This window comes from Alexandromys fortis, unplaced genomic scaffold, assembly GCF_014885135.2.
Source record: "Alexandromys fortis isolate MF-2015 unplaced genomic scaffold, M_Fortis_MF-2015_v1.1 scaffold_19, whole genome shotgun sequence".
NCBI lineage: Eukaryota > Metazoa > Chordata > Mammalia > Rodentia > Cricetidae > Alexandromys > Alexandromys fortis.
This window is the reverse complement of record NW_026067890.1, coordinates 14613412-14631581: the sequence shown is the minus strand read 5'-3', so window position 1 is coordinate 14631581 and position 18170 is coordinate 14613412. Positions and strand designations below refer to the sequence as shown.

At 44.4% G+C, this 18170-nt stretch overlaps 1 protein-coding gene across 1 annotated transcript in view; it reads right to left on the bottom strand.

Annotated features, from left to right (window-relative positions):
* Positions 1–4150: 4150 nt before the first annotated feature.
* The window catches only part of Papss1 (3'-phosphoadenosine 5'-phosphosulfate synthase 1), a 67851-nt gene continuing 53831 nt past the window's right edge, over positions 4151–18170 (bottom strand). The window contains exons 11-12 of the mRNA XM_050145168.1: positions 13030–13259; positions 4151–4839 (exon numbers count right to left, since the gene is read on the bottom strand). Of these exons, the coding sequence (XP_050001125.1) occupies positions 4701–4839; positions 13030–13259 (369 nt within the window). The 3' untranslated portion in view covers positions 4151–4700. The remainder of the gene's footprint in view (positions 4840–13029; positions 13260–18170) is intronic.

Here is an 18170-nt window from a genome sequence, read left to right as displayed (position 1 = left end):
TAAACTGCTCAACTGTGCCTTTAGATACACTGTGTGAACAAAGGATGTGGACAGAGTCGCTGTAAATCTACGAAGCCAAGCAGCCAGTCAGGTCACTTTAGTAACTTGGTTCTAGAGCAGTGGTTCTCATCCTGTGGGTCGTGACCCCTTTGGGAGTCTAATGACCCTTTCACAGGGATCACATATCAGATATTTATATTACAATTCATAACCGAAGCAAAAATTAGTTATGAAGTAGCAACAAAAATATTTTATTGTTGGGGGTCACCACAACATGAGGAACTGCATTAAAGGGTCGCAGCGTTAGGAAGGCTGAGAACCACTGAAGGGTGAGAATTATTTTTGCTAGTCCATTTTGGGTTTTCCTTAGTGTACTGAGGACATATTCCATTTTGAAGGTTCCTAGCTGCTTGATTCGAAACACTCTTGCTCACTGTCAATTTATCTATTAATCTAATTGTAAAGGCTTTTTCTAGCTCCTGCTTCAAATTATTTGGCTTTACCGCCACCAAATTTCCCAACCTTGACAAGCTGTTGAGCACAGTTATACTGGGTCTCATGAACCTTACTCAGTGTTCTCAGGGTGGAGAACAAGAACACATCACCCCAGTGTACAACACTGTCAAACAGATCACCTTGCACTGCGATAAAAGAGAACCAACAGATGCAGAAGGAAGCCTTCCTAGGGCTTCTTATACCTGAGGGAAACAGACATCCCTGAGACACAAGTGTCTGAATCCCCTGCCCTTGACAGGCAAGAAGAGGATCAAGTGCCCCTCAGAGAGGTCTATGCCCAGATTTCACTCTGGCTCCAGCACTCGATACTCCAGCTATGACTTATTGATAAGGCCACACATTCTGACCTCCAATTACTCATAAGTGCTGGGTCCTAAATCCTGATGCCATTTTCCCTGGCAACCTGGGGAGGCAGGAAGTGAAGATGAGGAGAATTACAGTTCACAAACATGTAGTTGTAAGGAAGCCAGCTTTCACTTCGTCCCAGGAAAATACTGAGTTTCGTGGGCAGGGTGGTCTTTGCAAGACATCTCTAATCATATTTGGAACAAGACTGTAGAATCAGAAATGGCATCTAGCAGCAATACAAGCAAAGAGGCCTGGAGGCTCTCTAAGAAGTATAGCTACATGTAAGAGGCCCAGTGGGCAAACACCCCCTTACTCTGTGAGCCAGCCCATTCTTGAACGCATATGTGCTCCTAAAGATAGGCCATCCGTGGAAACACAACTTCCGAATTTTTCCTGATTAAGCATCTAAGGCTGCCTTCCAAGAGATAGGTATAATTGCTCCCTTCTTGGATGGAAATGAAACTCAAATATGTGGTCTTGATTATCACAGTGGAAGAGAGAACTGACAGATTTAAGACACTCTCTTTTCTGCCAAGACCATCACACTTTCCTTTAAAAAAAATCATTTTTCCATTCCCTTCTCCAGTTGATGAATAGATTAAAAGACACTTAGATTTCTGAAACCACTTGGCAGCCGGCATTCCTCAGAAGGGTTGGATGTTTTAAAGATTGGTTTGGTCTCTTTTTATAAACTAGGAAGGGGGAAAATAAAATTTCCACATCTATCAGCTTTAGAAGCACATGCCAGTCTATGAACTAATAGAAGTTACTGGCTGCTTTTATTTCTTCAATGTTTTTATAAAACCCAAGTAGGTGGTTAATCCCAGGGGGATGGGGTCTGAAGCCATGTTTTCACCACGTGTGTTTTAGTGGGCAGGAGCCCAGGCCAGCTACATGATAAAATGCAAGGTGACCGTTTAAACTCTAATTTATCCCTCCTAGTCTCATTTCTGCCACATCTGAATTCTGTAAAAGCTGTGATTACAAATGGAAAGTGCTATGAAATGATTAGAATTAAAATCGACTGACTTATTAAGCCCTAAGAAAATGAAATAAATGAGCTATGAAGTGCTGATTGAGTGGGTGGTCTTCACACATATTTGGCTGATATCAAAAATGTCCATGACGATACTCTGCCAAACCACAGCTTGGCATAAAACTAGTTCTACGAAGATGCTTGACCAGTTTGCCCTAGATGGCATCCATCCCCAAAGGCACTTTATTTCAATAAAAATTTACATCATCTTCCCCTTTTACATTTCGTGGTGGTTTGAATAGATATGGCCCCTTTAGACTCAAGTGTTTGAATGCCTGACCCATAGGGAGTGGTGCTATTAAAAGGTGTGGCCTTGTTAAAGGAACTGTGTCACTGTGGGGGCGGGCTTTGAGGTTTTCATTCTCAAGCTAGGCCCTAGTGTGGCAGTCACCTTCTGATACCTGTAGATCAAGATGTAGAACTCTCAGCTCCTTCTCCAGCACCATGTCTGACAGCATGCCACCCTGCATTCTGACGTGACAATAATGGACTAACCCTCTGAACCTGTAAGCCAGCCCCAGCTAAATGTTTCCCTTTGTAAGAGTCGCCGTGGTCATGGTGTCTCTTCACAGCAATAGAAACCCTAAGACAGCATCATATCCCAGGCTGTAACCTTGTTATCCCTAAGGAGGATCAGTGCTTGGGGAAGCCAGTCTTCCCGCCTTAGGTTAAAACTGCTAAGGCTTCTTTTGTTGGGTTTGGTTTCTTTCTGGAGACAGGATCTCTGAACAACCCCAAACTGGAACTTGCTATGTAAGCCAGGTTGACCTTGAACTCAAAGTATTCCTGCTTCCACCAACTAAGGCCAATGCTATTTTATGAATGACATTTTTAAAATACCTTTTCCCTGAATCTTAATTTTTAAAACGTTTTGACAGTAAACATTACATTGAAGTTTGGCAGTTCTGTTGTCCCTTCTGATAGAAATCTTTCCCAATTCACATGAGTGGGGCTCTGAGATCAGTTTTGCCCCCACTGACTTAGCAGGTAACACTGGCTCTTCTGAACCCAAATACTTCAGAGCCCATGTGTGATCATTTCCTAGGCAAGGCCTGACTTTGGTTTAGGTTCACTTGCTGCTCTTGCAAACCTGCCTCAGCCTCCTAATAGTCTGCAGGTACAGGCATATGGCACCAGGGCTAGATGTGTACACTGTTTTTATGCTGTTTTCTTCTGAAATCTCTCACTGGCATAGACAGAGAGCTGGACGCATGGATGTGAGCTTCTCTAGGGGAGTTCAGGAGGACATATCCAAGTGTGGGGTGGGCTCCTCAAACGACATATCTTTTGTCGTTTGATGTCGACATATTTGGCATAAGCCAAATAGGCCATTTTGGAGGCTCTCAAATCTTTAAAGGCTACTGAACACCCCCTCATTGTTTCTTCTCTTTTGATAAGTGAGATTATAGAGTGGCTCTGGAGATGCCTTTGACAAAGTTATAATTTTATAAGATAAAACCAGAAGCCACTAGGTTTGTGCAAGGGGTTTGGAACATGTCCTTTCCCTATAAATGGTTTTCTGGTAAAATTCCTAGAAAACTGTGGGTTTGCACCTGACAAGGGGTGCAGTCTTCAGTAGTTGTCCACTGTGCTGGAATTCTCACTTTTCCTCTGGTAAGACACTTCAATCAGATTGTGAAAAGCTCTTCTCATGTTCCCAGAATGTCCTATCTTTCTAGTCTGCCTCATGGACACATGTGAATGATCACAGTAGGCAAAGCACATGTCTGCCCACGTGGATGGAACAGCAGAAAGCACGTGCCTGCCCACGTGGATGGAACAGCAGAAAGCACGTGCCTGCCCACGTGGATGGAACAGCAGAAAGCACGTGCCTGCCCACGTGGATGGAACAGCAGCACGTGCCTGCCCACGTGGATGGAACAGCAGAAAGCACGTGCCTGCTCACATGGATAGAACAGCTAGAGCAGGAGCCAGCCTTCCTGACTTCAAACAGCTATGACCTACGCCATGGCTACAGTTTACAAAGCAGTGGCACTCGGTTGCCATCCTGATCCTGGTGTTTAAGAATATTGAGGATATACATGGCAAAACTGAGATTTCAGATCAACTAAGAAGTCTTTATAATTTTCCTACATAATTCGGAGTACAGGTTCCTGTTATGCAGAACTTCAGCAAACACCATGGTATTAGGAGCTATGTATCAGACCCCAGAAATTAAAAATGCTTTCCACAGTCCCCCTCTGCCAGGGATCTTTACAAGGAAAGGGTATAATGTACACAAAACATAAATAAGAAGCCCCCCAAAATTAATTTTATTGAATCAAGGCATTCATTCAACACTTAACTCAGATTACAAGAATACCTCAGCATACTGGGCTGCAAAGGAGAGAGCAGTTAACATTTCTAACATAAAATAAAAAACCCTAATTGCTACAGATATCCTGTAAAATTCTCCAAACAAGCCAAGTTTACTATTTAGCGATTCCCCCCTTTCTTAGAGAATTAAAAGTTAGATGATGTGTGTATTATTGGTTATAACTAATAAATCAGCTTGGAAAATCCTAGGACAGAGGCATAAATACAATATAAAAAGGCAAGATTTTTCAGTCTTATTAAAAGAATGTTAACAATAAGTGGGAAAGATACATTACGAGCAGAGATGTTACATAGTTCAAAAGAGAATCCAAAGGCAGACCCAAACTGATGCACACGGAGGAAAATGGTCTGTTTTCAGGAAGTGTGACCAGACGGACACGACCACAGAGAAACACTGCCGCTGACTGCGTGGTCCCCTCTGTCACTCAGTCTTGCATCCCAGGTGGAGTGGCCGGCTCAACCGCTACGCTTTCTCTAGGGACTTGTAGTACTCCACCAAAACAGTCCAGGCCTTGGGAGCCATGAAACCCTCTGGAGGCTTCTGGCCTTCGCGCGCCAGCTTGCGCATCCGTGTTCCTGAAATAAAATCAAAGTCTTCGTGGCTGAAAGAGAGAGAAGAGCCGGTCACTGTACTGTTTAACAAAGTTACTAAGAAAATTCTAAGGGGCATTTGTTCCTTCAGTTCATGTTAGGTTACTAGTGAGAAAAAGTATCAATCTAATGTCTAATCTGTCACTGAGAAAACCACCACACAATTGAACATTCTTCAGTGTTAGAGCTAGGACCAAAAAAAAAAATCAACTGAAATTATTACGGAGATCAATCAGTGCCTTACGAAAATTATAAAAAATCGCACAGCAAGGCTCAGTGTCCTCGATCACTCGTCCCTCCCAACAGGGACATCCTGCCCAGCACAGCACACTGCTGCAATGATGCGATGGCACAGAAATGAGCTGCCACGACCCTCGGGCCTCCTCAGTTGTCCTCCTCTTTTCTCAGTGACTACTGAGGTCCAGATAATTACCCGCCCAGGTTCAGCTATCTGACACTGCGAGGTCCCTGGGCAGTTCCCAACCCCATTCTTGGCCTCACCCTACGTCCCTGTCTCACTCACGTCTGTCCCAGGCCTTGGGAAATGCTGTTGCGTAGCGCCTGCACTATGGGATGGTACATGCTACAGTTTGCAAGTCTCTAGGCTGGAAACTTAAAAACACACGCACACATACACACAGAGACAGAGACAGTGGCATGGGTCATCCTTGACACAGGAATGTCAACTTTAATGTGCTCCAGGGAAGCTTATAAAGGGATCCTTAACTGGTAGCCATGCCCCAGCTCTTGGATTTCTGCCAAGCTGCCCTGAGGGCCACAAGCACCTGTGTGGATGAATCTGTCAGCAGTCAGCTGGGTCGTCTTCAGGCTGGAGAGTACCTTCCAACACAATCTAAGCGAGCTCACCATGACGCGATGGAAGGCGAGCGCAGCTGAGAATCAGTCGGCAAGGGCTGTCTCCATTCCCTGGAAGCGGTACTCACGTTCCCTAAAGAAATCTCCCTGAGGAAAGGCATGGCCCTGGAGCTTTTGCCCATGTAAAACTGAAGTTTTACTTCCAGGAAAGAGAGCTCAGGTCACACTCATGAATTTCTGGTTCTGGTGGTGGTAAATAAGTGAGCAAGGTGCTCCTGGAAGATCTGCCTGAAGTCTGTGATTAAAGGGAAAAGGCCAGACCAATTAAGTCCTTTCCTCCTCAAGAACGCTAAACTGTCTGAAATCCCAACTTGCTTGCATTCCTTCTGAAATTCCATTTCTAAGCCAAGGGCCCTGGGCACCTCTTCCTGAAGCCATTTCCCGCCATCTGCCCTGCATGCCCCAGGCATCCCCTCTTCTCCTGAGATGGGAATTTGTTTTCATGTGGTGGTGCTTCTCCACCCTGGCTACAGGAAATACATTGCCCTAGGCCCATTCCTGCATGTCTGTCTCTGTTACATATGGATCTTTTTATCAGAAACCAGGTTCAAGTCAGTCTATAATTAAATTACAGTTGCACAATAGGATGGTTTTATAGAAATAGATTTATAAAATAGAATCTGAGCAATTTCTAGAATGATCTAAAATTAGCTCTAAAACTTTACCTCTGAGTAATCAGGAATCTGCCAGAAACAGAAAAGGCCCTTCACTTTCACTACACAGCAGTTTAAATTCAGGTCATTTCAGAATATCAGTAAGCTAATCCTCCATGGCAGCCTGGAAAAGGAAACCCCAAGTATGTTTCTCTTCTTTTTCTTCTTCTTTTCAAAGCCACTGGATTACAGATTCTTTATAATCTACAGCAGACAGAATGCCAGCAGAAGAGCTGGGACGTCAGGGAGGGTGGAGCGAACCCGAGAGCCAGCAGCCTACATGAGGCCATGGATGCACTAGCCACACATGGGCAGCAGCTTGAAGCCCTCCAAGGCACGATGACTTCTGGCCACTTGCTGACGACTGTAAATCTGCACAGCCATCTGCTGTCCCTCAGTCAACACATGCAGGCTTCAGAGCTACCAGGACAAGCTAGTCACTTGGACAAGCTAGTCACTGGGGTCAGCAGATGGCCTTCATGTCTGTCTTCTGAAGGCTCCAGTCAAACCCCTAGCAAAGAGATAAGCGATTCAGACGAGCAAAAGGGAAGTTCTCTCTTGACAGAAACAAAACTAATGGTGGTGACTTGTAAGTGGGCCTAATTATTTTTTATTCTAATTAATGTTTCATCCAACTTGAAAGCTGGTCATTTATAACACATCAAAACACTAAGAATTCTTAAGAGTATGATTTAAAATGATCTTTTCAAAACCAGATAAACAGTTACTTGTGGCTTTCTTTCAGAGACTAAAATGCACTGGATAGCATCATATATGACAATTTTATTATTTTTCTTATTATTTCAAACCAAAGACTAAATGAAATAGATGAAAAGTTTAATCGGGGGCTGGGGAGGTGGCTCAGCGGGGAAGTGCTTGCTGCACAAGTGAGTGGACCTCATTGTGACCTCCTAGATCCCACATAGATCCCACTCCTAGATACCACCAGGCGCGGTAGATGGCATCTGTGATTCCAGAGCCCTGCAGCAAGATGGGAAGCAGACAAGCGACTCCGTGGAAGCTCCTGAGAGCCAGCCTGGCTCTGCAGTGCTGACCAGAATAGCAAAGGAACCCTGTCTCAGACAAGGTTCTAGGCAACTGTGCCTCGGTTTCCTTTTCTGTTACTGTCATGAAAGACCCTGGCCAATGTGACTTAAGTGGGGAGGGCTGGTTGTGGCTCTTATGTCAAGGTACAGTCCATCCGGGAAGAGAAGTCAGGCAGCAAGAGCTTGAAGCAGGTGCTCACACTGCATCCACACACAGTGTGCTGAAACAGTCTCAAGTCAACCAGACACAGCCAAAGTCATCTGAGAGGTGGGGACCTCAGTTAAGAAAATGCCTTCATAGGATCACTCTGTAGGCAAGCCTGTAAGGCATTCTTTTGAAATTGGTAGTTGATGTGGAAGGTCCAGCCCATGGTGGGCAGTGCCATCCCTGGGCTGGTGGTTCTTGATCCTATAAGAAAACAGACTAAGCAAGCCATGGGAGCAAGCCTCTGCACCAGCGCCTGCCTCCAGGCTCCTGTCCTGTTTGAGCTCCCTTCAGTGATGAACAGTGCTGCGGAAGCGTAAGCCAGAGAAACCCACTCCTCCCCAGCTTGCTTTTGGTCACAGTGTTTCACAGCAGCAACAGAAACCATGACTAGGACAGTCAGAAAACAGAGCTAAATCTTCCTGCCTCTCAGCTTACTTTCTAGACTTGCACAGTATGAGATCCCACCTAGGGAAGGGTGCTACCCACAGGTGCATGGGTCTCCACCTCAGCTAATGCAAACCAGGCATTTCCCGTGGACATGATCCCAAATGATTCTATCACATGTAACAGAAGAAGGTCATATTGCTGAATGGAGATGTTGCAGGGTTTAATGGGGCCTCTAGGAGCAGGGTGCAATCATCAGCCAACAGGACCCCAATCCTACATCAGCAAGAAAATGAATTCTGCTAGCAAGGATCACTGTGGGAGGGCAGTCTAGAGACTTCACACAAGAGCCTGGCCTGGCAGGAGGACAGGCAACCTGGTTTTATGATCTGTGGATATATGTGCTGTTTTGTCCAAAAGGATACTATTTTAATAACAGAAAACTGATAGTAATAGAGGAGCATTGCCATACAGGTTTAATAGTCATAGCTCAAAAACTATCGTACTAGGTAGGTTCACCAGTGAAAGTACACAAAAGGAGAGAGATCCAAAAACACCTTGAAGGAGGCGTACTGTCACTGTTTCCAAAGCCAACAGCCAAACTGTGCCTTCCAGATGGTAGGAGCCATCTACCAAATGGTAGGTAAGGGGCATCTTCCAGAGAGTAAGGGGGTATCTTCTAGATGGTAAGGGACCATGGCATCTTCTAGATGGTAAGGGGATTCTTCTAGATGGTAATGGGTATCCCCTAGATGGTGAGAGAGGCATCTTTAATGGCTGAGTGCTCTCTCTAGCAGTCACAAGTTCAAGTACACTCTGCCACTAAAACAGGAAGAGACCTGTTACGATGCAATGATGCCAGAGTGGGCACACTACCCTCCATCACTTCGTTCACTCAGCCCCATGGGCACCTTTCACTCACGCACTTCCTTTTAGCAAGCATGTTGTTTCTATAATCTAAATAATTTTGCATTTGTCTACCCAGAATACAAACATTTACCCTTTAAAGGAGAAAAAAGATATCCTAATCGTTGTTACTATCTGCAATGGGACGGAGCTCCTACAGCTGAGTCACTTCTAAAGCTCACACGGCTCCCTTGACTTCCTAAATGTAAACAGATGACTCTATCATAATTCCTATCAATAATTATCTTGCCTGAAGTCTTCAGGGAATTTCCCTCCCTAAGCCTTGTCTTACACTAGCATTCAATCAAACCAAAAGCTACAAAATCATTAATTACATAAAAGCTGGCATTGAGTAATGTCCATTAATCAAACATGAACAGGCTCATGTGTGCATAATTAATAACTGTTTTCTCGCACATCAAAGACGACCGCCTTTCCACAAAATTTTAATCACTTTCCAACATATTCCCATCAACTTAATTATATTTGAACACAAATACCGAAAAATTTTAAAACTAAGGCATTTTTAAAGCTTCCCAAGTTACAACTTATTAAGATTTGGTAAACCCCCCCCAAAAAAAAATTCCAAGGAAATGAACCACTCATGTGACTAACATAAAACTCATCTCTGGAAAATCTTATGAGAAATGATGTAATTATTTAGCTTTTAAATGATTAAAAGAGAGACTTAAAGCAGCACTACACAGATTTAGCTAAACATCAAAGTTATCAAGGGTCTTAGAAGCACATGAATCAACTGCATACAGATGGATCTAGGGTTCTAAGTACAATGAAATCAGCTGGCCACGCACAGGGACCACAGGGACAAAACACATCGGCCCAGGAGCTGGAAAGGAAAACGGCACTTTATTTGGCTTGGTTTTCTTCGTGTGTGTGTGTGTGTGTGTGTGTGTGTGTGTGTGTGTGTGTGTGTCGGGGACACTCGTGTGCAGGCAGCTGTAGGTGCAGACACACGTGGATGTGCACATGGCTGCAGAGGCCAGAGATCAAACTCGGATGTCATTCCTCAGGACTCATCCACCTTGCTTACTGAGATAAGGACTCTTGCTGGCCTGGGATTGACTGAAGAGAAGGTTGAGCTGGTCAGGGAATGCAGGGGATCTGACTGTGTCTGCCTCCGAGGTTGCAAGAACATGCCACCATACCAGACTTTCCTTATGTTTTATTTTTAATTATGTATGTGATTGTATATATGTATGTGCATACGTGCTTGGAATGTGGGTGCCTACAGAAGCCCGAGGTCTCAGACATCCCCTGAAGCTGGAGTTACAGATGGTTACGAGCCACCTGATGTAGACGCTGAGAACCACAGTTAAGTCCTTTGCGACAGACAGTACCTGTCCTTAAAATGCTGAGCCATCTGTGTGCTCCCACCACACCAGGCTTTCCATATGGGTGTTGGGGATCAAAGTCCAGTTCTCGAGTTTGCACAGCAAGCCCTTCACCCACCTGCAGGCCCTTGCTCAGTTTTCTTAATGCCACAACATGGAAACTCTTCTACAGTAAAAGCAAAGAGATGGGCAGAATGGCTCTGCTTCTCTCTTCTTGCTCACCCTTGCCTCTACGTAACTCACTTAAAAAATGAAGGTCGAGAATACTGTACACAAACTAAATTGCGCTCAGGGTAAGAAGCAAAAAGTACTGCACCCCAGCACCTACCTCTGACACGGTTTGTAGGAAGGGCTTTCCTCTTCAGGAGCTTGAAGCAGGGGTGACAGGCAGGTCTCCCCACAGACTAAGGCTGGCTCTTTGATGGTGGGCTACACAAATTTAACCACAAAAGGGCAGGACTGTACCCAAGCGGCTTTCACTTTCCTTTGTCATTTCTACTTAGATTCCATCAGCTTTTGAGGTGATACAGTTTATAATTGATAACATTCTTTTAACAGACTCTACCCCATCTCCTTGGAGTCGTACTTTGGGATGGGGAAATTTATACGTACATGTATGTGTATGTACAAATGTGTATATGCGCACACAGACACAGACATCTTAAAGGTTAAAGAGTAGTCCACGTGGTTAGGAACATAACTGTGTAACAACGGTGAGGAGCTCAGAGTATCCTGGGTCATCACAGTTGAAGCCTTCAGCAAACAGGCAGGGACAGCTCCCATCCTGACCTCACACATGGCCACTGGCAGCCCTTAGGAGTCCGTCTATTCTTCCTTGTGCCTGTAGGAAAACCTTTTTGCCCACAGGCTTTGAGGCTTTCCTGGGTTTCAGCTAGAGCTCGTCACTCGCTGGAGGGGCAATGTCTCTAAACCCGCTATGACAACACGGGTGAAGCCAAGGCATCTTCTGGTCTCCAGTGGCAACAACAGCTTTTAGTCCAGATGATTTACTTAACTCAAAGGAATTCAAAGCTTCATATCGTTTGAAATTATTTTTTAATCACACTTTACTTCTTTGTGTGTCCGCACACATGTGGAGATCAGAAGACAACTTGAAGGAATCTAATCCCTTTTTCCATTATGTGGATTCCAGGGACTGAACTCGGATCTGCAGACTTAGTGGCAAGCACCTTTACCTGTTGAGCCATTTCATGGCCTTTCTACTTATTCACTTTATCTGCTTATTACTTTTTCTTTTTTTAATTTTTTGAGGTAGGGTTTCATGTAGCCCAGGCTGGTCTCCAGTTCTCTATGTAGCAAGGATGAGCGTGAACCACTGATCCTCCTATGTCTACCTTCCAAGTGCTAGGATTGTAGGTGTGTACTAATATGCCTTTTAGAAACAAAAATGTAGTTTTAATTTTTCATGAGATTTCTTTTTCTATTCCTGTCCCCTCTGTGACAAAATGGGTCACATTAAATGAGGATACTGGGTCAGGCTCAGCGTTAGTCCTCAACATGGAGCCAATGTTAAAAGCCATGGAAAAGGGGCACTATTGCTCAGACTGGATGTGTTTAAGCCACATAAATTAAAAATGATTATACTCTACGTGAATTATCTGTTTTCACTTGCTGAATATGAATTGTAACTTGTCCTAAAAAGCAGATAAACCAAGAGTTGGTCAACAAAACAACTCCTATGTATATATTATATACAAAAAAAAAAAATCAGCCAGTGGCACATGTCTTTAATTCCAGCACTCAGGAGGCAGAGGCAAATGGATCCCTGAGTTCAAGGCCACCTGATCAACACAGTGAGTACCAGGCCAGCCGGGGCTGCAGAATGAGACCCTATCTTAGGAAAATAACTTGGTGTTGCAGATCATGGGGAAACTATAGAAAGACCTAGAAGGAGGGGTGGGAATTCTGCTTCCTCTGCCATCATTCCAGAGATGGGAAATATGGACAGAAAAGATTTCAAATTCAGGTCATACAGCAAAGACAGGACTAGACCCTGTAACTGAGTTTCACACTGCCTCTATAAACTTTTACACAAATGTCATAATCCTGTTCGTTCAGAAGAAATAGACATATACTTAATATTGTTTTATATATATACATATATATGCAAGTATGTATCTACGTACACATGTGCATATGTATGTATGTATTGGCAATATCAGAAAGTAAGCCAAAGCCTTGTGTGTGCTAAGAAACTATCATTGAACTACAGCCCTAGCCCACTCTACTTTTTATTCTGAGATTCTGTCTCCCTGCCTTGCCCAGGCTGTTCTTGAACTTGTGACCCTGCTGCCTCGGTTTTCTAACAAGCTGAAAACCGATCATTTCTTCTGAAAGTTGGCAGCAGTCATACAGCCATACAAATATTAACACTGCCCCTAAGGACCACACAACAGCACTCCCCAAACCACTAACTCTGGATCCAGTGTGTACTTGTCGGGGAGGTTGTTGTTGCTATTCATTTGCTTGGCCTGGAACTCACTATGTAGACCGGGTGGCCTCAAATCATAGAGCTCTATCTGCCTCTGCCTCCCAAGTGCTTCCATTCAAAGAGTACATGATCAGATCCAGCTCAGATCTAACTTTTACTTTCATTTCTGACTCTAGAATAATGAGAGTTAGGTTTCTTGACTTTTCCTGAGAGGGATCCAACAAAGCCTCACATCAGAACTGATACAGACCAGATGATTTGCTGAACCCAGAGACACAGCTCAGACAACACAGTGCGACTCAGTGGGGGCAGTGAGACACTTACTGCTCGGAGTCATAGTAATCCATCCGCTTCTTCTTCTTGTTGTAAGCTGCAACTCGGAAGGGAACTATTTCCAGGGTGATGAGGCCGGGGGCCATCGTCAGCACTTTGGCTCCGTGGGTTGGCTCATAGAGGTCCTTCCCTGTCTCTGGATGAGGCATGCCAGCAGGGTCTCGTCCAACAATATAAAAATTGGCTCCCGCCACCATCCGCGCTCTGCAATGCCACTGGACCTAGAAAGATATCTACATATTAGATAACTAGACTCTGATGACTGGTTGGGAAGAAAGAGCAAATGGATAAAAAATGCATGTGCACTTGAGTTTAACCCTTTCCCACAGAGCTGCGCCTCCATCTACGGCTCACTTCATGACCACATAATAGGAGGAAGTCCCAACAACTTAATGCAGCTTCCTGGGAAGCTAGAATCAAAATCAGGCCCACAAGCCAAGATCATAAAAGGGAATGAATATACAGGTGTACATATTTATGGATTATCTGCTTATGAGGTATATGGATGTGCACATGTTCATGTGTAAGAGTTTCACATACACATAAGCAGTCATTCACAGAGCTCAAACTCCAATCTGCAAGGCTAGAAGTCAGATGGGGGCTAACCCTGAACATAAGTAAGGCTATGGGGTCCTTCCGAAGGGATCAATAGGGCAGGTTCACGTCCCAACAGATACCGTGCTGACCGTTCCAGATGCTGGTCTAAAACATAACCTAATTAAGGAAATGCACGGGAATCCATGGAGCAGGTGTTTCAACTGCTCCTGCTTTCTGTGTCTAACACGGGGGCATTTAACACGGGAGAACAACTTTCCTAGCGGAGAGAAGTTGCCACCCCCAACAATGCATTATGCCCCTCCCCTCTCCAAGAAGAAAAAAGAACTAAATGGTAATCCTCATTACAACTTCATATGCTCAGAATAAGGCGGCTGGCTATGCATTCTCAAACCCGTCTTGTTTTTGACACTTTCTCATAACAGCTCTTAGGAAGCACTAGCTATTCTTTAGGAACTAGATTGAGTGTTTAATGACAAGCCAAACATTTTCAATTTCCCAACTAATTATTCATAAAGATAATAAAATTGAACATTCACAACACCAGTTCAAGCATTAGAAAGTAAATTCTGCCCAGCACAGTTCCAACTCTGTTCCTAGGATGGAATTTCGGAATCGAGCCATTAAGTCTTTATAGACTGGAAAGCGAGGAACATCCTGTTGATAACCACACAGCCTTAACAGCTGCTCATTGTTCTCAAATGCATCTGTGCTAAGGAAACAAATCTGGTCCCAATGCCTTCTAAATAACCAGAGAACGACTAAAGAAAAATCATTGTTTGTATTTTAGTAAGAAAATTTGGCAGATATGTGTTATTGGAAGACTTGGTCCTGATGTCACTGGAAAAACTACAAAAATGAGGTGGGTTTTGTTGGTTATTATTATTTTTTTTAAAAAATCTTCATTTAAAGGCTGTAAAAAAAAAAAAAGCCAAACTCAGAAGTTACGTACTACAGAGAAAGAAACAAATAGAGCCAGGCATGGTAAACACTCTGATGATCACAGTCATTGGGAACCAGAGGAAGGCAGGCTACACAACCTGGGCCACATAGTGAGTTATAGAGTAGCCTGGGCTACATAGTGAGTTATAGTGTAGCCTGGGCTACACAGCAAGACCCCATATCTCAAAAAGTAAGAGGCAGGGGGAGAAGAGAGCAAGAAGAATGGACATTTTTTCATAAGTCACTTAAATCATGCCAGATGATAAACACTGAAATACTTAACTACTTAAAATATTAAAATAATTGCTAGGAATTTTAGTTTATTCATCAAAGGATGGGAAGTTAAAAAACTATTTTTCTGCTCTAGCTTTCTTGGACACACGGCAGCTGAGTAACAGAGTTCGCTTCAGAAGCCTCACCGGTGCAGTGGGAATTAAATCCGTGTCTCATGGGGCTATGGGTTGCATAACACATGCAAAGCATCAATCCAGTGTGTGGATCATACACAAGCTCCCAAAGACCGTTACTTCTACTGTCCTTGTGTTACTAGCATTATACAGTCAGACACCAAGGACATCCCAAATCAGGCCAAGGGCGTGTGTTCTGACAGGAAGTCTACCAACGACAAGTCATCCCAGGCTCTCTGCCATATTTCCAAGTTCTAGGATTTTTACACAAATCTACAGAGCACCATTATGAGACACAGACAGTGCCTCTATGTGGAGTCAGGACAGTGAGAACTTGAGGCAAAGCAATGGCATGCTTCCAGCCAGTCAGCAGCACAAACTTTTACATACAGTATCAGCCAAACAGTGAGGTACAAACCCAGTAACAAAAACACAGGCAGGGCCAGGTGTGGTGGCATATACCTTTAATCCCAGCACTGTGGTGAAAATGCAAACTGTGAGTTCAAGACCAGCCTGGATGACATAACACTGGGAGTCCCAAGCTAAGCCAAAGCTACACAGAGAGACCTTGTCTAAAAACAAAACAAAACCCACAGGAAGATATTACTAATAGTAAGAGGATGATATTCCTAGAATAGAAAGAATAAAGATTACACAAAGTACAAAACACCACCCTGGATTGTGATGAGCAGGTATGTAAGCTGATCAGCGGGAGAGTCCATCTCTACGGACGTCTGCCAGAGCCATGTCAGCTCACTATTGCAGAACTCTACAAATGTGCTTCAAGTCTGCCTTCAAAAACACTTGCACAGTTTGCAGCTATTGTAACGTTAACAGATACCAGAGACTGGAACTGCAGGGCATGGCTCTAGGACCAGAAGCTCAGATGCAAACTCCATCTCCATCACTTACTGCCTGAGCTCGGCAAGTGTTTAACATCCACCGTAGGTTTCATCTGTAAACTGAATTATAACAGTGCCTGCCCTCATAGCATTGTTATAAGGACTAAATTAACATAGGTAAATCACTTGGAATATTATCTGGAAAATACAGCGAGCGCTCAATCAAAATGAGCTGCTAGGGGCTAGAGAAATGGTTCAGTAGTTAAGAGCACTTGCTGCTCTTCCACAGGACCCAGGTTCTACTCCCAGAACCTACACAGTGACTTAGAAGCACTGGGAACTCTAGCTCCAGGGGATCGGACACCCTCTTCTGGTCTCTGTGTACAACAACCACACATGTGGTACACACACATAGATGCAGGCAAAGCACCCATACACATAAAAAAAATTAAGTGAATTATGATATTTCATTTCTTAATCACCACCTAGAACTATGCTAATGTATATCCAATCTCTACTCCCTTTTCAGTGAAACTGATCCAATAAGATCCTGAAGATTGGTTAAGAAATGGCAGTATTATATAGCGCGTGGCCAAAGAGTCGGAATCAGAAGGCCCAAACGGTGACCACACAAGACAACCCAGAACTGGTGGGCACACAATGCTGTGCAGTGTGAACTGGTGGGCACACAATGCTGTGCAGTGTGAACTGGCACATCTTCATTAGAAAGGACTGAAAACCTCGCCAGACACCAAATAGATGCACACCCAAACATAGCCTTTCTACTCAGCAATCCCCAGCAGGCACAGTCACATAAGGAGGTACTGAAGCCCACAGCAGCACATGTTCACAGCCCAGATGGCCCTTGGCAGGGATGCAGGAATGCTGAAGTCACACAGGGCAACAGAGACTGAGAGTGAGCAGTCTACCACTGCCTGAGTGCAGCAGGCTTTCTCCGACCAGCAGCCCCAAATCATGACACAAAGACTTATTATGAATTATGAAGGCTCCGCCTTAGCTTAGTCTGTTTCTAGCTTTTTTTATAACTTATATTAACCCATTTCTATTAATCTACGTGCTGCCCTGAGGCTCATTTACCTCATCTTTGTGCTGTCCGTGTGCCTTCCTGCTTCCTCCATGGCTGGCTGGCTGGCTCCGTGGCTGGCAAGCTGGCCCCTCTTTTTTCTCTGCCCGCCAGCCCTGCCCATCACTCCTCTGCCTAGCTATTGGCCGTTCAGCTTTTTATTAGACGAATCAGTTGCCTAAGGCAGGCACGGTGCAACAGCCACACATATTTACATAGTTAAACAAATGCAGGATAAACAAAAGCAACACATCTTTACACAATTAAACAATTACTCTGCAAAACAAACAAATGCAACACATCTTTACATAGTTGAACAAATATTCTATTCCACACCACCGAAGTAAGGGTAAGTAAAGTGGGAGAAGCCAGGCTTAAGAGACCACAATGTCAGACTCTAGCTGCCAGGTGTCACACCATGCTGGCTGAATGCTGTGGCAGTCTAGGTTACTTCAGGAAGAGGAGACAAGCATCTGCTTCTGGGAGCACAGCCAGCAGGCACCCACAGCCGCTGACTCTTTTCAGACACAGCTCCTGCTGTAGAGAGCTGCAGATCCAAAGAAGGCACCTTCCTTAACAGACAATGTCTAGCCAATACACCTATGATGCCTGTTTCTAGGTAACTCAGGGCATCTCTGAAGGATCTCCCAGAACCCCCAGAACACACCGGTTCAGGCTCCAGCTGAGCCTGAGCAAGCTATGTAACCTCTCTACCTGGGTTATCCTCACCTAAGGAATGAAAAACAGCACATCCTCTCTTGTGGCTCAAGGGTTGAGTTAGTTAATATCTATAATGCCTGAGACCAACTGCAGCTCAGCTTTTCTCTGGGCCCTGTCGAGTTCCCTTCCTTCTCTTCTCTTCCACGGGATAGCGAGGGCTCTCATGAATCTCCAAACCCTAGCCTTGTTCTTCGTCCACTGTCCAGTACTCACAACCTTCCACAAGAGGGAACTGGATCCTTGCTGCAAGTGAGGACAGTGACTGGTGTGGTAAAGACAGGTGTGGAGCAGAAGGAACGAAACAAGAACTTCTGGAAGCTGAGTGTATAGTTATGCTTATTCTGGAAAACTTAGCTTCACTGAATATCTAGGAAATGTGTCCGTTTTCCCTATGTATAGTTCAATATGAAGTTAAAATAAGACAAATTTGAAAATTACACAACTGAATAAAAGAATACTCAATCCTGCCCTGCATCCTATAAACAAGCACTCATGTGCACGTAAACACAGCTCAGAGGAGTCTAACAGGTTACAAAGGAGCTGGGGGAAACAGTGCAGCCTCACGCCGCAGCCCTCAGCACA